Genomic DNA, 24,980 nt, shown 5'->3' on the forward strand with positions numbered 1-24,980 from the left:
AAAAATTCTTCATGGAAAGGGTTGTTGGGCATTGGAAGAGGCTGCCCAGGGCAGTGGTGGAGTTGCCATCCCTGCAGGGGTTTAAAAGGTGTTTAGACAAGGTTCTTAGGGACATGGTTTAGTGCTAGAGTGAGGTCATAGTTGGACTCGATGATCCTGAGGGTCTCTTCTAACCGAAACGATTCTATGATTCTATTGTATGTATCAAACTAAGTGAAACCAAGAACTCCGACTAGAAATCTCAGTCATCTCTACTTCCCATGGCAGCCACATACCCTGTTGCAAAGTTGCTGTCATCTTTCCAGTCCACTATGCGACAGATGAAGAGCATACTCGAATAGTCCTCAGGCCTGGTCACAAAGTCCGGAGGGCAATCAGCCAAGGACACGTAGGCCCTGGGCACTCTGTGGTCCACAGGTGAGAACATGGCACACCGCCTGAACAGTTCACTGTTCTTGTCTGCCAGGAGCTTGATGAAGCCTGTAGCTGCTCGGGAATGCTTCTTTTCCAAAATATAGACCACCTGGAAGAGGCAAAGGTTCCTACAGTTAATACCTTCAGAGAAACTTATTTTCTTTAACAGAATAGGAATACACAGAGGCTTAATGGAATATCCGGGAAAACCAAAAGGCCTATATCATGTTTTCCCTGTGTATGTATACGTGTGTGTGCATTTTTTAACCAAATGCCTATTTATAATGCATTTTCCTTGCCATCTTGCTCATGGCTATAGAAGAGCTAAGTGCCCTCCAAGTGCTAGCTCTCTACAGCAATTTTCTTGATTACAGAACAAAACCAGACAAGAGGTAGACGCTTCCAAATGCAGGGAATTAGCCACAACATACAAGCAACTCCTGTAAAATCTTTCATTTGGATCCTCGGCCTGTGATTTCGACATTCAGCACAGAACAGGCCAGTCCAGAAACGGTGCCGCTGGCAGATCCAATGCTAACCACAGGAAAGGATGTGCTGTGGGGAATTTGGCAGCTCTCTCCTCCTCTCTGTGCTTTCTGAAGTTGGGGGTTATTTTACCTTTATACAAGATGGCTTTGAAAAGAATAATAAATTACAATATCACTAAATAATTGTTCCAGAGAGGTGTTCATTCAGGCTATATTTTTGTGGACCACAATAAATCACTGGATAACAGAATTATTATAGCTGGTTTCCTAAGCTTATAGAGAAGAGCCCTTCCAGAAGGTTTCAGGGGCTGCACCTCTGTGCAATTCTCAGTGCTGGGAACTGCCACGCTGGATGAGACCAGAAGGCAGCCCAGCCCACAATAGGGACCAGAATTGGAGCCTGCAAGAGAAAGCAAAAGACGAGGAAGAGACCTGACCCTGTAGTCCTCTTCTGGTCTCTTAGCATGCAGAGATTGACCCAAATCTTGAACCAACAGCCTTTCCAAAGTATGTACGAATTAATTCTGACAATTTTGGATATCCTGACACTTGTATTAGTATCCAAACAGAGGGAATTTAAACTGGATAATTGGTAAAAATAACAAGACACTTGATTTTTATCAGATTGGACAACTACTCTCTCTGAAACAGGGAAGGAGGTGCAAAGATCAACAGATGGAGACTGCGGGGAGGCCAGGGCTGGTCTCCTTCAGCCTTTGAGGGCGCACCCGTGTCTCTTGTCCCTCTCCATGAGTTACCTTGGCCGTCCTTTGGAGAGCCTTGTCTGGGAGGAGCCGGGGATCGTTTGCCTTGGGTCCATCATCTTGCTCCGCTCTGTGCGCAGCGCCAATGCCAACAGCATTCACTGCATCAAACACACACAACAGTCACCGTAGCACAACCCCATCACAAATTCCTATTGGGCCTTTGCTGTAAACTACAACACAAGGTGAATCTATTCGACTTATCTGAAAGGAGAAAGACCTCTCAAGTGTTAGAACAGCCAAGCATGAAGCAGTTATTACTCTCCAGAATACCACAGAGAGCAGATATATATTCACCTACCACGCAGATCTGCTGAAAAACGACGAAAATCAAACTAAATCCAAACTTTACAAGTACAACTATATCAGCCATAATAAACAAAATGGTGGAAAACACATTCTGTTTATTAAATACTAAGAGCTACATTAATTTCCTGTCATTTCTTAGTTTGAGTCATTAACATTATATAAATAGTCTGTTAAGTACATAATTCATTTAATACTTAATTTCCTTAAAAAACACTATGCAAGGTCATAAAAATTGATTTTTATCTTCAAAACTGAAACCGTATCTACTAAGCTGCCCCTCTTTGTCTGTGGACCGGGATGATGAAAAAGTCTTCTGAAAGTAATCGCTACACACGACAAACAGCTCCCTCTCCCTGAAATTTCTTCACGGGACACTGAGAATATTTAAATCAACTGTCAATTTCTAGTTTGCAATGTCTGAAATCCTCAGGTATCTGAGTTTGAAAATATCTGCTATAGGCATTTAGGGCTTACAAACATCCAAAGGGATTTTCGCCATGAGAAGGGTGGGACCGGTCCCTTCTTGAGCTGCATCACTGCGCAGAGCGTTCTTCAGATGGGAATATCCACGTGCTCTTCTCTGGAGGGCTCACGGAGGGTGGATGCCTTTTTCCACTTATAGAGCAATCACATCCATCTCAAGCACATGTGCTAAAATCAAGCCCCGAGCCTTCAAAAGAAATCTTGCTTTCTTACAGAGCGACCGCAGCACCAACTGCGACTTTCAAGGGACGTATCTGTCACTGTTTCCCTTAGAAGACAGGAGATGAAGCAGCGTTTTGCTGAGGACTGTGCTCCAGCAGGCCAGCGGCGCTCACGCTCGCCAGAAAGCCCGCGGGAGGACCGCGGTGACACGCAGCCCCCAGATGACACCCATCTGTCCCGCGGGGACCCTCGGCAGAGGCTGCTGGTGACATGACGGATGGCGGGGCCAGGCTGCGGCTGCCGGGGCACCGCGGTGGCAGCAGCTTGCCCCGAGGGGACTGGCTGTGTGCCACCACCACCGGGGCACCTTCACAGATGGTCCTGCCACCGCGGACAGGCTGGGTTGCCTTCGGGCAATGTTACCCCAGCAGTCGGCTGACAGTGACAGCGGCGGCTCTAATGACAAACTCTGGCTCTCATATGCTGCTAATTATCCCCAGCTTTGCCTTCTGATACAGAGCTCTTCAGACTTCGCCTCTCCCCAGGGATCATCTTTTTCAGAAGAATCTAAGTGACTTTTATTTTATCTTTGCTGACTTGCTAGCAAGGCTGAGAGGAGAATAGACAGATATTCAGGGCTTTAAAAATCTACTTTCCTCAAAAAAGCAGCAGTAACAGCAGCAGCAAACCCCTTTCTCTTTTACTTCTCCTACTGAAACTCAGATGCGCCACAAACAGGGTTATTAAGGGATAAAACCACCCAGAGTTTCATGGTGACAAGCTGAGGAAAAACATTGCTTGGATGACTATAAACAGCTTAAAAAGTAGGGATACCCAAGTTACACACCTCATTTGCTTGTCTCCTCTAAGATCTCTGCCAGCGAAAGGTCACATCAAGTGATCAGTTAGCAAAGAATAAAAGCAAGGAACTGCTTTGTTTTCTTAAAAATTTTCAAGCCATCGGTTAATAGTCATGGGTTTATGGTGTGCCAGCCATAAGGCAGCTGGGACAAAGAACAGGACGATCTGGAACAAAGAAACGTTGGCAGGCGCGGAGGGCGAGGGGAGGTTGGTGGCCTCCCAAAGGCCACGCTTGAGACACACTTGCCACCAGCACAGGGATCTATTGGAGCGAACCCTCTCCCACCAAACAGCACGTAGTGGTTGGAAGGGAAACCAGATCTAAATGCATTCGCAAAAAAGCAGGAGCTGCACTTGGCGCTTTCCCAGCGCCGCAGAAACGACGGCGCCGACTCAAGGGACAACAGGCAAGAACAAGACAAGAGCCAGGAGCCACGCGAGGACCGTGCCCCTGTCAGCACTGCCTGCTTTCCACTTCTCCTTCCAACTCTGCAAACTTGCTCGCATTTTTTCGCAGAAGTAGCTTCCCCTGTCCAAAAAGGAGTCGGCAGTGGTGTCCTCGGGAGGTATTACACACATGCAAAAGCACAGCAGCACCAAGAAGGAGCTGCCAGGGGGAGCAGAACAAATGGGCCACCACAGCTTCCTTTGCCCGAGATGAAGGACATGCATGGCTGGGGCACTGTCCCCCATTTGCTGAAGCTGAGCCCCATGTGAACTCAATACAGGTGCCAGAAAGCGTCTAAATTCTCACTGTAGCACATGGTAGAACCTGCCTTTTTCCCTTCACTGCCAAAATCAGCCAGGGGCCTTTGGCTGGCTAAAGAGTACCTTCTTCCTCAGGGGTCTCTCCAGCTTCAGGACCCCTCCCAGGATTATTAGACACCAAGCTCTGCTGGAGTTTCTACAACTTTACCATCAACAGAAAGAAAGAAGGAAGCAAATCCCAGCCATCTACTTATTTCTACCCATCTTTCTTAATCAACTTCAGTATTTAAAAGGTCATAGTGTACATTTACTGATGGGCAATGCTCCGGAGACAAGGGATATGGAAGAAGACGCATGAGGAACTCTTCATTTTGGAGCCAAGAGATTTGGACTTCTGTATAGTTTGTAGCTGCTCCTTTTGAAGTTAAAACTCTGTTAGTGCCAGGGCTGTGTCTACATTAGCAGAGCAGCAGCAATGAGGGCTCAGAAAGGACAGCTGCCTAGATCCAATGTCCACCTGGCTCGGTGGTGAAATTACAGCACAGAGACCTCAGTGTCAACAGCAATAATCTGCGATGTGAGTCTGGTACCTGCAATCCCTAAATAAACTTCTGACAGTCCCTGCCTTTCACTGGACATCTCCCTTCCCTTCAGTGAAACTGGAATCAGTTGGGTGGGCAGAGTGGGGAGGAATCAGGGCCCCACCAGTGGTCTAGAAGACCCGAGCTGGGTGACACAAACATCTGCCACAGCAGGGCAGAGCCACGGAGACAATCCTAAAGGAGAGTTAACTTGTGAGAGGAGCAGCATTCTGAGCAGGGGAGGTGGGAAAAAACTCTTTGCATTATGCCAAACGAAAAATGAATTATCCTGACCCCTTTACTGCGGTGGTTATCCAATGACCATTCAATATTTCCACCCTGGGCAAAGACATGTTTTCTGAGAAAGATTTACTATGTTAGCTTGGGCAACACTTCATAAGCTTATCTTACAGTGAAAACACACTTCAGCAGCTAAGATCCAGTGAAACTGCATTATAATCTCAGTGTTTTCCTTTCAGCGATTATCTGACAAACCAAAACTGTAACAGTCTTACTTAAAAAAAATTAGGCACTAGATACAAAAAGCAACTCAAATTAGTTATGTTATTACCAACAAAGTAGATCCAGGACACTTGGAATTTGCCTCCCTGTGTATGAGATCAGTTTAGGCAGCTTCAACACACACTTAGATTTGCCTGACAGGCACTCCTAGGTCAAACTTCTTTTAAAAAGACCCCCAAATTTCTTGCTACAATTAAATCACCATGACATTAAAAGGTGGCCAAAGTGGACCAAAAGTCATCAGATCAGAATTCTAATTACTTGCGACAGATCCAAAATTATTTTCACCAGGTTTGCATTGGTCACTGTGGAAATTTGCAACTCTGTCCAAAAAGAATACAATTAAAGATGCAATATCCACTTGCAAATGAAAATATATCACAGTTTCAGATCTCAAAAACAACTCACTGGAAAAAAAATCATATCCCTCTCTGGATGGAAAGAAACAAGTTTTTTAAAAGAACAATTCAATGTTTGCTACTCCAGCTAGGAAAATAATCTACTTGAGAAGTTAGTTGGCTTATCCTACACAGGCACATCTAAGAATCCCATCAGAAGGCATTATTGATACGAAGCTTTTAAAACAGAAAATACTGCTCTTCGCCTTAGTGCGCAGATACCAGCACATCTGTAAACCTTCCAATAGCAAAGCTACTACTTATTTAATGAAGTGACAACGCTTTGGTTCTCTGATGTCTGTTTCAATAAGCAGTTTTCAGCATATTATGTTTTAGCACCGAATACATAAGGAAAGTGGTGTAACCCAAACCAAGTTATTATAAATATCTCAAGGATCGTGTGTCACACTCAAAAAATTACGTGTTTTTGGAAGTTCAACACAAGAGTAGTGGAAATGAAAACTCACTTCAACCAAAAAGCGATACAAATGCAGGTGCAGATTTGCCCTGGATTACACTATTCTGCTATAATCTTCATTTAAGGAACAAAGAGAAGAAAACGTGTTGCTCTTTAGAAGACAGTACAAGTGTTCTCCATTATTGTGTCACCAGTGTCGGTTCTTCCTCCAGAACACAAAGCTGATGGTAAGAACCAGAGGTTCCCATCATACTTGGTCCTCCCTTCACCAAGTAAACAAAAAGGTAATTTTCTGAGGATCAAAGCAAACAGACCTGGTTTCTTAGAAACACCTGGATGATCTCAGTTTCTACAAAGTTATTTCGGTACCTACAGAGGTAGGAACTCCAGGCTTCTCCTGATCTCAGCAGGTTTTCCCAGTACAGAGGTCCAAGTGAAGTCTCACCAGGCAGACTGAAGAGCCTCTCCTCCCTGGCCAAAAGGTAGGGAGGAAGGAAAGTGCTATTTCACTTGGTACCGGGTACTATCCAAAACCAGAATTTATTTTAAACAGGCCCTAAGAAGGCTCACTCAGGAAAATATTGTGCAAGAAGCAGTATTTTGTCAGTATTTATATCTCCACACATAAAGCTTTCCACCATTCAAGAGGGCTGTGCAGGTAATAAGCAAAGAACCCCGAGCTGTGTCATCACAGAGCTGGTGTCTAATGAACAGGACTAACTTCCTTAGAGACGTTTATTTTAAATGCTCTTAAGCAAACTCACCCTGCCAGAGCTGTTCATGTCTAAACACCTGAACCCACACACCTGTGTACCCAGGGGCTCATGGAAGACAAGGACCAGGAGACTTGGACAATTAGGAAGAAGATTTTTGGAGATGCACAGGCAGGAGGAGACTCTCAGGGAGAGGAAAAGCACAACAATATGTGTACAACAGAGAGACAAACATCTGCAATAACACAGAGCAAAGGCAATATGAAGAGGTGAGTATGGCTGGCTTCCTTACACACCCAGCGCAGCCAGGCATATAATTATTTACTTATATTTAGCCACCCCCGCAAGGAGGGATGGAGGCGACAGCAGTATGTTGAGACAGGAGTGTCGCTTTTCCTTAGAATCCTGCAAATCTGATCCACAACAAAGATTCAACATCATTTTGGGAAGCTGCCATCTAGCTCAACAGGTCAAATCGTAGCTGTCTCAGTAGCCACATGACATTAGGATGACCAGAGCCCAGGTATTCAGCCCTCTCATGTCCTTGACAAACTGCCAGTCAACAGGAGGTTGGAAGCTTTATTGCAACATAATTAAACCTAAAAAAAAAAATCAGGTGGTGCTGCAGTCTATGTAAATACAGTTTTATTATATTAACAGCAAGTAAAACTAAAATGTTGAAAAAAACATTTCAATTGAACACTCTGTCTATCTACTTAATGTTGTTCCTTCCTGCATGTGCATTTGTTCCTGAAGTGTGTGTGTCCAATTTTACTATTGCATGGAAAATATGTTAGCTGAATGAATCCTAATCTGATTCATGCTGGAAACCCTGCTGCTAACAATGACCATACTCTAATGTGTTTATCTTCACACCCACCATTCATTCTCAGCATTGTGCCCTCTCACTTATTTTACCCAAACTTGTAACTCAAAGGAGAAACGCAGGTGAATTCAGGAACATATGGTCATATGCTGAACTTAATCTAAAGCCTGTTGCCTAATTGCATAAGTTTTGGGGGTTTTTTTGCCTTCCTTAATAAGTTATTTTAGGGTCAAGATAACTTACTAGGGAAGAACAGCATAAGCTTTCCCAACATTAACTTCCATTGCAGGCTTCAGCTGTGCAAAAGAATAACTGGAGTTTATTCAGCTCATAGCATTTAATCAATGCAAACCCTAAAGCCCAATTTGTTCAATATGAGCAGAACATTTTGCTTAAGTTGCTACACTGTTTATTCTTCAAGAAACCTATGCTCTCATTTCAGAAAAGTTATAGCAACAACCAGAAGAGCTAGATCCAGAGACCCGCAAACATGAACTCAGGATAAGCTAATAGAGAGTTGTCTCGAGAAGCTGAAACGGCTCCAGCTTCTCTGCTGGTTTTCCAGGCTTCAGCGGAGTGAAACCGATCTGATTTTTGACAGTTCCACCCCAAGGATTGCTATTAAAAGCCATGTAACTGAGAAGATTTCCTGGTGAGCTTTCACTCTGCTGTGGCCTAGATGTTAAGAGCTCCGCGGTGGAGACGATCCATCTCCGGAAAGCTGCAGGCGAGGAAAGAAGCGTGAAGGCTCCTTAAAAGCACTGGGAGCGAACGGGAGCCTCTGAAGAGCAGGGAGAAGAACATTTGTTCCTTCCAGCAGCCAGTGATGCTGGTGGGCTCCGATCTGTCAGAGATTCCATGGTCGCTAAACTAAAAGAAAGGGGGACCTGACCACAGCACGGGCTCCAGATTCTTGTCACCATCATCTTTTCCCTACCAGGCTTGGCCACGGAGAGGAATAACAATATCTGCTAAACTCTGCCTATGCCAGTAACTGCAGAAAGGCTCCAGGTGGCAGAGGAAGACACAAAAGGCAGGTGGGCATCTAGTCAAGCTTAAAAGACACAGGAAGGGGCATGGAAGCGCACGAGAAGGCACTAAAGTGCAAACCAGAAACTAAACTCTAGATTATAAATGTATTTTTCTCTTTTGCTAGCAGGATACAAAAATCTTTCTAAGCACTTTGGAACATCATCTTAAGAAAAGAATGGCTTCATGTGTTATCACACAACCATACAGTGAAGTTATCAAATGCCACCACTTCTGTTGAGCCAAGCGATCCTCAAATACTCATTAACAGTCTCCAGTCAGTATCAGGATGGACACCAAGCAATTTTAGGTTATAATTTCTAACTTTACCAGTGCTACTAGAGATTGACAGTCACATTTCACTTGAAAACAGATCAACCAGCATCCACTTGGCCAACACTGAACAGACAGGGAGACAGGAACAAGCTCTGCAGCAGCTCCAACCCAAATTCCGTTGATTGACTATCAGCTATTCAATTCAATTTTCCATCACACAACTGGCCGAGTTTACTCCGTCAGTTTACTCTGCCTGTAAATGAGCTGTTTCTATTCAAACTTCATTACGTCAAGGCAGTGAGCAAGCCCGGGACTTTCATACATTCGAACTCTTGACTTGCAGAAGTGTAGGTGGAAGTGGAAATCCTGAACAAACACAACTCCCTGATTGCTGCCAGGGCAGCCAGTCCACCAGCCCGATGACTTCTGTGAGCCACCCGTGGGAAGCAGGATATTCCGCGAGTCTGCTAAAGTAAGATCTCTCGTGAGAAGAGCTGAAAAAAGCTGAGCAAACTAGTTTGACCAGGATAGCTTTTGGCACAGTGACACAGTTTTATAAACTTTTATTTGAATATCCTTTCGCAAAGAAAGGCTGAGGCACTTTTATGAGCACAGTTGCCATTCTAAAGAGCACAAGTAGTTGCTACTGTTTGATTGCTGATGCTTCTTTATCAGAGTAACCTGACTCCAGTAATTTATTTGTATGAAACTCATGTGACACTCAAGTCTGTGTAGGGATACAGCATCGTAAACTATTCTGTACAGAACACTTTGCACTTTTCCTGGGTTGGGAGGACACAGAGAAGTTTCTATTTTTTTATTACATATTGAAATAGATTATAAAGAAAATGCTTCCACTGCAGTGACAAGTCACAGGAAGAATGTATTCCAGCTCAGTACTAAGTGATAAGATAAAAGTTGCGTTACCTCTGTTGCAGCAGTCAATGTGAATGAGGAACAAGGAAAAGAACCACAGACCTGGCAAAGGTCATGTCGACTGGCAGATGACACAGTGACACAGAATAAGTTGAGCTCTCAGGGTAAAACACAGAGGTCTTGCACGTCAACGCAAAGCACCGCAGAGAATTAATCTTTTCTATATACACAATAGTGCTCAGATTGGTGCCAGGATGCTCTTTCTTTGCTCTTTGCCTGCAATTCAACATTGAAACCCCAGAGAGGGTTTGAAGGACACTGGTGAGCGAGCTGAGAAACTTTCTTCAGGTTGTTCATTCTTACTGTTTTCACAACGTGAAAAAACAGAGAGAGAAAGTTTGTTCAGCATGTAGCAATATTTAAACCTTGGAAATACAACTGAAAATTCAAGTGGAAAAAGATTTCCAGCTTCGCTAAAAAAGACCTACCTCCAGTGAACAAAACTTAACATTAAGACAATCTAACTTTGGAACAGGACAATATTGCTCTTGGTGTGGAACAGCATGCTGGAGAGGAAAATGGCTCATCACTTCCTAGACCAGAGATTTTTCTGAAGATAATCTTTAACCCAACTTCTTTGCAAGAAGAGTTCATAAGAGTGGAGCAAACCCGTTTGACCAGGACGGCTGCTGGAAGAGCGACACCAGTCATGAGCTTTGATTTAAATATCCTTGAGCAAAGCGAGACCGACGCACTTTTATGAGCGCAAGAACTTTCAGAAAGCACGTGGGCTGAGAAGTAGGATGTGGATTTCCCTCTTGCTTATCCCGTCCCTTCTTGGGTCTTAGGAAGAGATAAGAGACAACAAAAGATAATTTCTCCCAGTTTGCTTTAAGCGCCTCCAATGCATAGGAAGCCCAATGTACAATAACTTCATGGTAATTCAGTCCATGCAAATCTGAGCCACAATACACAATGTTTCACACTTCAGAGGCGCTGACAGCGAGGGCCAACCCCAAATTCTTTGCCCCAGCGTGTAACTAGAGATGGAGGGGATGACGGGTGCCCTGAAGAGGAACAGAGTCAAAACGAGGGATGAGACATGAGCCAGGGGAGAAAAGATATCAAAACAGCCTGCACCCTCAGCATGACTCAGAGCGCTCTTATTTGAATGACACATCTGCTTTTATTCTTCATGGTTCATTCTGACCACCAGCAGCAGAACAAACGAGCCAGCAGAGACATTGCACAATTCTGCTCAGTCAGAAGGGACAAAAGCCATCTTGCAACCGGGTGGCAGCAATCTGCAGAGCTTGTGTATATGCATCGATATTTGAGCACCGTCTCAATGTGTCTTTCTTCTTTTGCCCCAGAGTGAGTGAAATTTTACTTTTGATTCTGTAAGAGCCGCTATGGATATTTTTCACCCTCAGAAATCTGGTGGGTTTTTTGTTTAGTTTGGATTTTGTTTAGGTCTTTTTTATATATGGATCTTTTTATATATATACACACAACTCGCATACACACGTATGCATATACATACATACATAAGGTGCACATGAAAACATGATAGACTGTTTCTTCATTTTATTTTATTACATACAATACCTTGATGGCATCTTTGCCTGGCTTGAAACTTTCAGACTTCCCTATATTAGGGAAAAAAAGAAGAAAGCCCACCACGAGTTGTGCTGGCCACCAATTATTTCTCCTGCTCCTTTCTGTGCATAAGGCCATGCAGTGACTTTGTGTACTAAACCCTACAAAACAACGCTCAAGACATCCCCCCATAGGCTCTCATCTCCCACCAACCCTCTGTGTTTTGCTGCAGTAGTTGTTGCCAGCAGAAGGGATGTAACATAAAAGAAAAGGCTCGTACGCCATTAATTTGGAAGTTAAACAGGCGGCCCCAGCCAAGGAGCCCCATGATACATGGGGATGATGCTTCCATGTACCACGGTCCAACCCTGTGGAGCTCTCTGCCCCCCACGCCGGTCCCACATTCCAGCCGATGCCCTTAATTATATTAAGTTCTGCCTTGAAAACTGTGTGTTCAGTCCTTTCAATAAACAATTTTGAGCCACACCTGTGAAGGCTGAATTTGGCAGGATCTTTTTCTTCATGACAGTTATCACTGATGCTAGAATAACTATAGCTGTTTTCCAGGCAGGACTTAAAATTTGGATAAGTGACGATATGAGAAATCGCATGAAAGACAGGAAACAAGCCAAAGCAATCATCAACGGCTCAGAAACACCTTCAGAAAACGCAGCATCGTAAACTTTATATGTATAAAAAACAAGGGCATTAAAAAGCAGAGCAAGAAGAAACTAGAGAAAAATCCATATGGGTTATATGGCCAAAGAAACTGAAGCAGCTATTAAAAGAGGCGATAGCAAAATACAAACTCAGAAGAAATCTAACTGGCATATTCACACCAGCCACAGGGCTTGTTAAGGATGAACACGGAAAGGCCTTGAAAACAACAGAAAATAGTTGGCTCAGACAAATTCAATGGAAAAGTAGGTTGGATTTCAACTGTGTAGACAATAAGCTGATGTAACATCTGTCCTGCAAATACTCTCCAAAGATAGAATGAAATGGCAAAAAACCACTCGGATGACACAGATTTTAAGAGATGACTTGGTAACCTCCAACACAGGTCACTTCAGAGCATCTTGAGGAACAATGAGGCATCAAGAAAAGTAACTCTCATTAAGTGTTTACAATAACACACAGTTACACAAGTAAAGTAAAACACTGGCTCAAGTCTATCTCTTTTAGATGGCAGCGTCTGGAAGGTATTTCTCTTCATTTTCATTTGGCATTGCTAACAGAAGCAAAACCAGAGATGCAAGAGGCACGACGCATGACTCCATAACACACGAGGAGATTTAGAATTGCCGAGTCAAAGTGGCAGCTCGGCAGGGTGCAGCCATCACAGAGTCCAGCACTGCCAAAGAGACAGGGTTAATAACTAGCTGCGTAAAACAGCCACAGCCAGGACAAGGAACTCCCAACTCAAGCCCTATGCTGGAAAGTAATGGAACGGGACAGAAGTTGGTTCACGTAACTTGGCAGGAACTCAAAGACAGCGGAGGTACCGAGAAGGAAATAGCACCATGAACCGGGGAGGTGGCAGCTCCATTCATGAGCTGAAACCAACGTTTTGTCATAAAAACCACACCACTTTCGCTCACGTGTTATATCCTGTTTTACTAACGGATGGGTGTGAAAAATGGAAGTCTACCAACAGCACGGGCAGAGGTCTGTGCTTCTTCCAAAGCGACCTCTCAGGAAAACACAAGATATTACATACAACAGCTTCACAACCACCACCAAGATTTGTCAGAGACCAACAACAACTTATGTCCAAAGTTACTGCCACCTTTTCTGGACAACTGGGATACACATCAGAAACACACCAGAGAACCTGTCCTGGGGAATTTTTCACCAGCATCTGGAAGCACATGTTAAAATGTGCCAATTGTCAGAATCCTTTCAACACGCAGCTCTTCAGGAGGGGATTCAGTACTAGAAAGGACATGCAAAGAGCAGTATAAACATAGTTTGGGACAGGGGAGCCTATTTTAATTCTGCCCTAAGCAATACTTGATGGTTTGGATGGAATTCAGATTCAGAATGAAATAGGTTTGCCTTCAAAACAGATCTCATCATTGGCTTTAGGTTTTAGTATCATTTTCTTTTTAAATGGACCAAATCTTTAAGTTGCTCATAACTCAACTCTTTGAAAACAGCAACAAAACTGCCCTCAAGGAAATATATTCTTATCCTCAAACTGAGACACGTAGATTGGCCAGCCAAGCTGCGATGAAGGAAACTGCTACAGCAGCATCTTGAATTAAACAGCACCCAGCAGTCCCCAGAAAGCCCTGATTACTGCAAATCTAAAGGTGTGACTTCTGCTTCACAGACTTACCTTGCATCCATCTAAACTACATAAAACCCAGTCCTTAATATCCATTCAAATCTACGGAGGCCGTTTAGCACAAAGGGACAGAAGTGATAAGGCATTAAGCTTTTATGCCTGCATTTTACATCTTGCAGCGAAGCAAGGCAACAAAGTAATACTTCACCAGTTTGCTCAAATAAAGGTTTAAATCAGCAATCTGATCTACTCACCTTTTTCACCGGTATCCAGGGAAAGCTTCTTGATGTCATCAGCCAACGTATCCTGCAAGTGGTCTTGTCCGTGCTCTGCATCATTATCATCAAACTGAGCTTCTATAATGACATCTGGACTTTCAGCATCACCTTTCACCGTCTCTTGAGGAACGCAAGGGCCCGACATCTCCTCGGGGACATCTGATTCATGCGTGGCTTCTGTTTCTTTGTCACTACCATCTGGCTTTATTACCTGAAGGAGCAGGGGATTAAAAAAAAAAAAACAAGAGGCAAGCTAAATCACTGGACTGAAGAAAGAAAACATTATCTTTCCTTTTTCATCTGCGCCCCCAAGGAGCTGGCGATGAATTGTGGGTGGCTGGTGGCACGCTGAAATTGCCGTGTAATTAGCCACAGACATTGCACAATCAAAAGAGGTGCCTCACTAGGGTAAAGATGGGAACGACATGGCTTTTGCAATACCTCAACTGTGACAATAATGTATCCAAAGCGTATCTAGAGCATAACCATACTGTTCCTGCCAAGCCTCTAATCGGCTCTCCAGAAGCCGGGAGTGAGCACAGGGAGAGAGGAGGATACGCTACGATTTAATGAGTTGCTTAGACCATTGTTCACCGAGATACACTAATCATCCTGGGAAGTCGCAGAGCGGCTCCAGCAAACGACGGGTCCATGTCAAAGCACATCTCCGGGAGCGCTCCCCAGCACACAATGAGGAACAGGCTGAATAAGCACCGAGAAGGAACACGGTGCCCTGCGACCTGCGGAGGAGGAACCCGACCGCGGCGGCTTGGTGAGGCACCAAGGTTCACGTTTATTTTAGGCTCCGGTCTTTTTGTTAAAGGCACTCCATTACTGCTGTAACTTAGACAAGCCTGCTAATTCAATTACCAAGAGGAATGAACTCAATTACAGTACAAATTACTTAACCGTTAACTAACTGATAATTCAGATAAATAACACTGACCATTGCTATGGGTTTGTCCCCGCTTTAATGCAGCGATGGCACACGGAAAGGAGAAACCATATGTGTAATCATGTCAAAATTATGAAGAACATTTGCCCCAGCACAGCAGACACTAGACTTGAATTGCAAGTAACAGAGGGGGGAACTGCTCCACATCAGGTTATAACCATCAAAATGGGTCATAGTGTGGATACAAATGCTTTTACCAGCATCCTTCATGCAACCAGCAGCAAGCTGCAATCACCTGCCTGGCCCTGGAACACGGACCCAGGTTTTAGTTTCAAAAGTGTTTAAGCTTCACTTAAGCTGTGGTACTTCTGTGAGAGACCCAAATCAGCATGGAATGAGAAACAACCCACTAAACATCACAAGTACAAAGAAACTGGTTGACGAGGCTCCACTCCAGCTGGTGCTGGTGCTCACCAGGCAGGTCACTCCCCGGAGATGCTGCCCCAAGGTCCCCAAGTCCTCAGCATCAATAACCCAACTCATGCCACCAGCAAGGCAAGTGATGGGCCCTTTAAAAAAATGCAGTTAAAAACAATACCTTTCTGGTAACTTACTTTATCTGATAGATATAGTCAGGAGATATGAGCATCAATAGCCTCAAGAGGTCCTAGCTGAAGACAACCGTTCCAAGGAAGAAAAATACAATAACCAAAAAGCTCCACATAACTAAAAAACAAATAGATCAAATCAGACCTGAACAGGGAAGACTTTCACATTTTACATATATAGAGATACAGTCATGCTTTTTAGCAGTACCCATATCTTTGTAATCTTTTCACAATACATAACAGCAATAAAATCAATTTTAAAATGGGGTTGAATTCAAGTCTTAAAAAGAAAAAAAACCCTCAGATGACATTACTTTGAACTCTTGTTACCTTTTGTGACTCTGCTTTCCATCTTTATTTTCATTTTTTAATATGTATACAATTTGTTGCCATAGCAGATTTTGATTCAAACATTAAATTGTGACAAAAAGGGAAAAAGTTTGGCAGAAGGTGGAAAAATGGCCGATTATTAAACCTGGCTACATTTGGTACATAAAATACTGACACACAATGGTCTGGGCAAGAACAGTCTATTAGATTAGAGAGCTGACAAGGCTCCACATGCTAGCGACTCTGCCAGTGTGCCTATCCAAGAAGCAAACCAGTGTCAACAGCAATGTTTGGACCCTACCATGGGCAGATGTGGATATATTCAGCTCTTAAATTTCAATTGCACCAGATGTGTGCAAGTGTGCAACTGCGGCAGGAGCTCATTTTCTCCAACCCCGTCAGGCTTTGCCTGAATTTCACTCTCTCCAAGTGGGTCTTTGGAGAGCGAGAGATGTGTTTCAGGTGCTAAACTACAAAGCTTTCTATATGTAACGCAGCGAACATTAGATATATTTGAGTAATAGGAAGCGCTTCTCTAAAGATGCAGCACCGAAAAGCTTATGCTTGAGGAGTTTATGTTGCATTAAAGATGGCAGCAGATATAGATTGAATTTTAAATGCCATACATTAAAATTACCATGTTTCCCCCAAGCTAGAAGATACACGCTGCTGTCACTAGCTAGCGCGATACTCCAGCTGTGACTACGTAAGCCTCCAGTCACACATTTCCTTATGGATTTGCAAATGCATTTTTAAGTAAAGTTTTCCAGAGTCCACAAAATCACAACCTCCACACGGCGCAGAGCAGCAAGATGTCCAGATGCTGGCAAGCATGGGCGATAGGATTTGTTTTCTTTCTAGGGCCAAGACAGATCATTTCGGCTGACCTCATACATAACAGAGCCGGGAATTTCACCCAAGATTTCTTACATCACACTAAAAATTTAGGGAAGCTGTAGATCACAAGACTGGAAAGCTGCGTAAGGATTTACAAAATCAGGAGCTCAGCGTATACAATTACTCCATTTAAGATGATCAGAGTTGCTGGCCAGCATGAGCTCATCACACAGATTCCAAAAAGCAGGATCCTTCTGTGCGTGAGCAGCAGCAAATCGGACCATGACGGAATAAGCATTTCTTACGTGCGGCATCTTGGAAACCAGAAACGGATGATATTGCACTCTCCTACTGCTTATCATGCTATTGAAGCTCATACATGCCATAACACATACAGTTAGAATATATTGGGGTGTATCAGAGATGCAGAATAAATCAAATACACAATTGGGCAAGTCGATCACGTATTCATACGTGCAGAACAGAGAACTGTTCTTTGCCAGTGCAGCTGATTCTGCACGGACACAGAAGGAGTGGATTCCCCATGATGCAGATGCATGAGATGCAAAACTCCACTACCATGCAGACAAGTTTAAGCCCCCCAAAGCACCTTAACTCCCTGACCTGGGAAGTCAAACGTCAACCTTACGGTTATATTATTTTCATATGCTTTTTAATTCAAAAAATATTTTAATAAGCATTGTGATGGAAGTCAGTCGCTTATTTGAATACATGATCCTTAAGATAGCGGGCGAACAAGTTTTCTTCCAATTTTAAACAAACATCTATCACGGAACAAGCATCAAGTTTCTGCCCCACAGTGATCAGTTTGTAAAGTCATAGCTGACTGAACACAAGATCTTTGAATGAAAATCCCATTTCAATCATAAATGTAATAAAAAACAGCTAGTGGGCAAGTACAGCCTGGCATGGATATGTACGACCTGGAGAACACAGTGATTATCTTGCTGCATCCAGACCAGTCTTGAAGTAGCCATCAAACGAACAATTGCCCTCACTCGGAAGGAACTTGTTCCAACAGAAAACTGAACCAGGAGTGTGTGTATCGGAAAGCGAAAGGGTCACCCCCTGAGCCGCAGGAGAAACAGCTTTCTCTGCCAGAAGCAATCTTATACCTGCCCTGTTAGTTCCAAGCTTTTCACAGGCTTTTCACTTAAGCCTCACATCCACACATGGACAAAGCTGAGAGTTGTTTATTCTCAGATCAGCTATGGGGTTTTTGTTGCTGCCTCCGCAACGGCAACATTTAACAACTCATACATTAATTAGTCTATAATCTCAAACTACTGAACCAGACCAGTAATTTCAATCACCTTTGAGCTATTAACTCCCAGGCTTTTTCCAACAAATAAACCAAGCCCCCAAAGTGTTTAAGCCCGGTACTAATAGGTTTGCTTTACTTCTTTATTCGTCTGTGATCTTTACAAGCAATCCAGGAATCCTCCTAGATCTGAAGATGAGACACGGATGACTACTGGACTAGACGCAGTTGGATGGACGCACTTTGCACGGCTGAGGTCACGGTTTTCAACAAGAGAAGCTTGTGCAAAGGGAGCTCCTTTGTTGAGAGCATCTTGCAGGTAAGGAAGAAGGACCATCTTCCCTACAGCTGTTTTGGACACAGATTCAATAAAAGTGAAATTTTTCATCTCACGCAAAATGCTAGTATTAAAAAGAGGGACTAAAACACTGAATTTTAGATATTTCCATTAGATCATACTAGTCTTGGGATTCATTCTTCGGGTCAAACTTGCCGACCACGCTCCAGCACATCACTTACTTCAGGCATCTTAAACTCTTCTTCAAATATCCAACAACTTGTGCCCAGTTTTCACCGTCCTTTTTTCCACAGCAGAACTGCTACAGAAATTCAAGCACAGCATTTGCTTTCACTTAGAAAAGAAACAACTAATAGATACATGACTCATTCTAAAAAAAAAAAAAAAGAGAAGAGTTTAGATTTTATAATGAAGGAGTATGCTTATGACATTTATCACATTAGCCAAATTTGGTCAGCTAGACCCCTTGGGAGGTATCCTTCCTACCACTCCAGAATTCACCAAAGCCCCCAAAGGATGCCTTGTAACAAACACGCAGTAGGAAACCCACAAGTACACAGAACAATCCACCGGGTATTAGGTTTTCGGTGGGATTCCACAGAGTTCTGCAGTGGGCCAAGCATTCCACATAATCTGAAACTAAATATTAAGTCACTGGTAATAAAATTCATGGATGACAAAGACTTGCGGAGCAGTCAAGTCCAATTGGTGAGCGGGGTTGATCTGAATCCAGAATGTTTGAGAATAGCCAAAAGTAAAGTCAAATATCTAAGAATACGCAACACATGCCTGTGAACGGGTCTGCCTTGGAAATTGCTGACTCTGAAAAGAATGGGAAAGATTTCTAATGAACAAGAATCTCGGCAAAAAGATTCTTAGCGTTATAAAGAGCAAAACCAATCTTGGCTCTATAATACTGCATTGGTGAGAGACGTCAGCCTTGTCCAGCCTGTGTTTTCATAAGGATACTGGGAAAGAAGGGAGACGATATAACACAACACCTCCCCAAGTCGGTCAAAACCCCGCAAAATGCCTCATAATGAGTAATCAAACCCAAAATGTGTAACTTATCCAAAAGATTCTAGAAGTGACAAGCCATTAATGGTAACACTTTTCACTGGGGTCGACATACGATGCACGAAGAGGCTCCTCAAACTGCTACACAAGGTGCAGAAGATTCCCCAGTGATGGAAGCTGGAGACAGATTTGCCAGCAGGCAGCGAGCTCACATTACACAAGGAGGATTAAACATGGGAACAGCTATAAGGGAAATAAAGTCTTTAGCACAAGCCCATCTCCCGAGGTCTGCAAACCAAGGAAATACGCCTTTCTGCAGAAAAATGCTTTGGTCAAGCACAGGTCCCGCTTTAGCTATGGATAAGCTATTATGCTCAATATTGGGTAGGGAGACAAAGTTTAGGCCAGAGTCATTGGTCCTCTCTGCAGCTGAGCCTGAATTAAGCAACAAGCCTGAGAAACAGGTTGAAAGTGGTTATTTCAAAAGGAAGACAGCTGAAAACAGGGGCTTTGGACCAAATTACCATCGCACCGTTAAAAAGACCGTTGCTACCACAACACTAATACAAACACCATATTTCATACCGATACTGCGAACACCTGCATCTATTAGCCTCCCAGCTTTTGCCATATTAAACAGGTTTCACTTAAAAGCCAGTTCCCTAATGTTCACTCACGAGGGAGCAGGAACGGAGCCTGGCTAACATGAGGATGCTGTCACAGCTCATACATACGTCCCAGAGCCAAGCTACCATAAATATTGCAAGGAAGAGCTTTGCTTTTCTGAGAAGAGCAGCTAAACAAAGGCTGGCTCGCTCTAGCTGCTGCTTGGATAACGAAAGGATGGCACTTCCAATAAGAGAAAAAACACCTGTCCCAATCACCCTTCCTTCTCTTTATAATCCCACGTCCACCAAACAGCGCTGGCAAAGAGGACAGCTCAGTAAGGATGACTAGTCTTGGTAGGAGCAGTTACGGCATTGCTTTAAAAATAAAAACAAGGTTAGACTGGGTTTTTTTGTCATGGTTTCAAGTTGATTTTTTTCTTTTTTAACAATCTTCTCATTCTAAATCACTGGAAAGACTTGCTAACAGCCCACAGGATAGCTATTTTATATTAAACAGCACATTATAGTTTACATTCCAGGCATCACAGTGGATGCAATAACCATATAAACGTCCAAACTAAAATCTCTCCCTCTTGATTAGGAAAAGGCTACTCGCTCCTCCCCAGTGGGCTCTGTTGTTCCCAGATGTCACATGCAGTTTTGCTACAGCAGTTGCTACAAAGCCATCCTGCTCATGGATTCTAAGGGGTAAAAAAAATTGTGTGTGCAAAAGTTTCTTGGAAACAGTGACTTTTGAGAGCTCTTCTCTGACTCACTCCCACTGCAGGAGGCAGGAGAGAAACAAATGAAATATAATGCGTGTGTTTTCAACAGAAACACAGATCTGCCACGTGCCCATCACACCTACTGAATCCCCAAATCCATCTCCCCTGCCCTCACCAGCATCCTGCGTCCTCTCTGCTCAGACTCACCTGCAAAGTGACTTTTTACTACAGAGTTAATTCAAGTAATGGGACTGAGCATCCGGGTTTAGTTCGGCCCAAGCAGACACGGCACAGCCCCACACCCAGGCTTGTTGGGCAGCTGCACAAGCAACACAATTAACTGCAGGAAAAAAGAATAAAAATCTCAAAACAGCCACCTTTTGTCACTACTTCATCTCGCCTCCACCAATAAGCCTCATTCCTGAGCTGTTCACTCATCTCTTTGTGCTTCAGGCTGTACCAAAACATCACAGGTTACAGCGTGTCCCCTCCGAGTCCAGCTCAAGCCCTTCTCCTACCACAAATAACCAAACAACAAGTGGGAAAGCATCAAAAGGGAGAATTCTCAAGACTGACCTTTCTGAATCCTAAAGCCAAAACCAGAAAGGTCTCCTCGCCATGTATCTCCACTCCCTACCTGGTCTCTGACCTGTCATTTGCCTCTGAAAGCTCCCTGCTGGCCCACGTCCCACACCCACACTTTGCTTCCAGACATGTTTATCAACACCTCATTATCACCGAGCAGGAGACAGTTGCTTCTGTCCCTGTCTCTGCTCAAGCCTATTCCTGCCTTCATCTCCTTTCTGCCACATCTGTGGTCTCCCCGGACCCATCTCTCCCAAGGATACACCATCCAAGGATCAGGACCGTTTTCCCTTGGGTTCATTTCACCTGGTTCTCACAACAGGATAAATCGCACAGCTCCATCTGTATGCTCCTGCCTTTTGTTCCCCATGTGCTATGGGTCACCCCACTCCAAAACTCCGAACAGGAGCACTCTGCAGATGAAATATCTGAGTTCAAAGTGGACTTTCTTGCCCTGAGTTGCTTTGAAAACAGAGCTGGTAAAGACTCATAACAGGCTCCTGCTAGGTCTGAACAACCTTTCCCAAGGATTACTTGGGAATTCCTCTGAGAGATATCTCTCAGGGCTTGAGGAGATTCACACTTCAGAGCTGCTCTGTGGTATTCAGACACGTTGAGGGTAACGGTGTCAAGGAGACATGGGAAGGACGGTGTCCCCATGCCTGCTCGTGGGGAACGCTGTACAATCTCCTTTGCAGACAAACCAGCCTGGTGAGGACTCCCAACCGCATTACAAGGAGCTGAGTATTATTATAGCCAGATCAACAAACTTGTTCCACACTTTCTGCCACCCCCGAGATTTGATTCGGTGCTAAAAAAACAGCCTCTATTTTCAGAATACCTATTGCTATTGCACGAACCTTCCCACGCACATTCCCCAAAACACAGGTGTCCCTGGAGCAGAAGCGGAATGGCAGACACCTCATGCCCCAGCCTTCCCGACCCACACGCTATTCTTTTATGCAGGTATATGTTGTCACGCTTAAAGCAGTGATATTTAGTCATAGCTCTTCATCTGTACAGCAAATCTCACTAGCAAGAAAAGTTCCGCCCCGGGGAGGTACAAAAGATCCAGTTCAGCATCCAGCCTTTACCACCACCCAGGAATCAACCATCTCCTCCACGCTCACAAAATCTGACGAGGCACACGCAGTTCCTATGAGCAAACCCTTTTCATAAAAGAGGCCCTTAAAACTGGCAGCGTCCCTGCTGGACCCCAGCGAAATGTTCCCTGTACCGCGGGTCTCTGCGCTGCCTGCTCCTCGCAAGACCTCCCACTTTGGTGCATCTCATGAGCCGCGCGTTGCACTCCAGGCCACAGCGAACTGGAAGCGAGAGCGTAACGCGCAGGGCCCAGCGCTGAGCTTGCCAGAACATATTGGTTTGAAACATCACAGAAAATATTCGGCTCCATATTTTCAACAGTAGCCAGGAGGAAAATGCACGGAACAATTTTGAGAACTGTTTTTCAAAAGTCATTTAAATCAAATTATGCCCCATCCACACTGGCAGCAAAGCCCTCTCTACTAACTGGAACTGGCTTTCTTTTCTTTGCATGTGTGTTCTTTTCTTTTTGGTTTAATTTCTTCTTTAAACAACTGTCTCCCAGCCATCTTTTTCTGGTGATGTGGACAGGCACCGCAACACTACAGGAGTGGGTGCCAGGACAAAGCCTATGATGCACAGTCCCTAGAATAAATCACTCAAGAGGGGTGGATTAGAGAAAGAGAGCAACGCAAGGTTACATCTTCGAAGGTATGGTTCTCTGAAATCACTGCATTTTCAGCGAACTACTGCAGAAAAACACCTAGTTCGTATCTGATCTAAAGAAGCAGACAGGCTTTTGGATTATTTGCAGCTTCAAGACGATACCAGGAATCAATATATACTTTAAAAGATGTCATTATTACACAGTGCTTGCATGTAATCAGAAAAGAATCTACTTGTGCTGAGTGTGTATCATTTGAAAGCTGCAATGCCAAGCAAATCCACACTGTTGGCTCGCGCTAACCCAAAGTATTATCCATTACTGCCTTTTTTTTTTTTAAACAATACAAGTATGTATGAAAAACATATTTCCTGGAAACAGTGATCCTCTTAGAAGACTTATTCAACATTTCATAAACCGAACAAGCCTGCACCCGCACGTGCCCGTAAGAGGAAAGTGGGTTGACACGGCAAACTAATCGAAATGTACTGGAAGGGCTATCTGGAATATTTGCACACCTACACCTCCCAAGCCTATAGAGGTTTGAAGCTTTGTAAAAATCATTTCCCACGTGTCTACAAAAATGTCTTACTGGTGATCAGCACTTTAACTCATCGAGGCAGGAAACAAACAAATCACCGGAGAGTTAACAGGTTGGTGCTCATGCCTTAAGCTCCTCACCTGCCTTTTCTGTTCCTTTTGCTGGGGCTCCGAGTGCCGGTTCCCGGGGGTCTCAGCCCTGCCCGTGCTCAGACACACTTTCAAAGCGCAGAAGGGCACACCTGGGACAGAGCGCACACTGTGCAGGAAGCGCACGGCGGCCAAGAAAAGCAATAGAAATTTCCACAGTTAACTTGCATTACTGGTTGCCAATAAGCCTCTTGTTATGAAAACCCATAATTGGACACTGTCGTATTACAGAACAATTTATGGAAGTTTTCAGAGTATATAAGCACCAGTGGGAACTTCCTTTGACTGGTGTGTTCCGTCAGCTTATTTATTCACACAGTGGGTGAAGAGCATCAGGAACCTAAACAAGTCATTGCTTAAGTATCACCAAGACTCCCACTCCAGGAGCGCTTCAAACAGTTTTCAGCTCCTTAGTCTTTCCAATCATCCATCTCACGGCTGCATTCAGTCAACAGGTGGACCGCCCTTTCTTTATTTCATTCTATTTTCTGCAGGAACGTTCTTGTGCTTACATTGAGATCGACTGCTCCTTTGAGGACATAGAAGCCAAAAGTGAGCGCAACCTGCTATGCCTGACTCAATCCCATCAAACGAGCTCAGCAAAATTAGATCCTACTCCTACAGACTGCACCCTGTCACAACAGGGAAACCGGCACCTACGTTAATTCCTACATCAGATTTTAATTGTATTAAAATATGGCTCCAACCAAGAACAGCCGCCTCCCCCAACGCCAGCACGATAATACTGAAGTAAACTGCACAAAACCCATCAGCGCTTCCCCTGCAGATAGTCACGTTTTGGTGTGAAGGTAAAGGGATTTCATAACAGGGGCTGGAGACTTACACCAGGAAACTTTGAGACTTTTGGCAACAGAAGACTAGAAGTCCACTTTAACACTACATTTTCCATACAGGAGCCAGCAGGTACCATCTGCCAGAGTGGCTTCTCACTATGGTCGACTCCATCCTCTAGAAGATGGGTTGAGACATCAACTGACCGGCAGGTAAGCTGTATTTTGGCACGCTGGGCTGCTGCCAGTTCCAGTCATGCACACCAAGACCACAGGGAATTCGGCAGCTTCCCCGTCACCCCACGATGGGCACTGAAAAGGCTCAATGCCCAGGGACAGCTGTGGCTGAAGAGAACCACCTGCAGAAGGAAGGAGTTAGAGGAGAGAATCCTGGCAAATCAGGGAAAAGAAAATCAGATTATTCAGTGAGGATGAAAGATAACAGCTTCCTCTACTGTTCAGAGCTTTCTGTGTCCCTTAAAGTCATTTCTGAAGTGAAGACTGTGAGCCAAACTTATTCGATCACATTTGATATCAGCAAATTCTGACTCTGCACAGCACCTCACTGCAACATAAAACCAAAGTGCCTGTGGAGGAGAAGAGAGAGATGA

The 24,980-nt window shown here is 44.1% G+C and overlaps 1 protein-coding gene across 1 annotated transcript in view; it reads right to left on the reverse strand.

The window, feature by feature from the left end:
* The window catches only part of DIS3L2 (DIS3 like 3'-5' exoribonuclease 2), a 190,175-nt gene that overhangs the window by 117,743 nt on the left and 47,452 nt on the right, over positions 1 to 24,980 (reverse strand). The window contains exons 7-9 of the mRNA XM_080350020.1: positions 13,972 to 14,206; positions 1,661 to 1,767; positions 276 to 523 (exon numbers count right to left, since the gene is read on the reverse strand). Of these exons, the coding sequence (XP_080206146.1) occupies positions 276 to 523; positions 1,661 to 1,767; positions 13,972 to 14,206 (590 nt within the window). The remainder of the gene's footprint in view (positions 1 to 275; positions 524 to 1,660; positions 1,768 to 13,971; positions 14,207 to 24,980) is intronic.

This window comes from Nesoenas mayeri, assembly GCF_963082525.1.
Source record: "Nesoenas mayeri genome assembly, chromosome: 9".
In the NCBI taxonomy this organism is placed as follows: Eukaryota; Metazoa; Chordata; class Aves; order Columbiformes; family Columbidae; genus Nesoenas; species Nesoenas mayeri.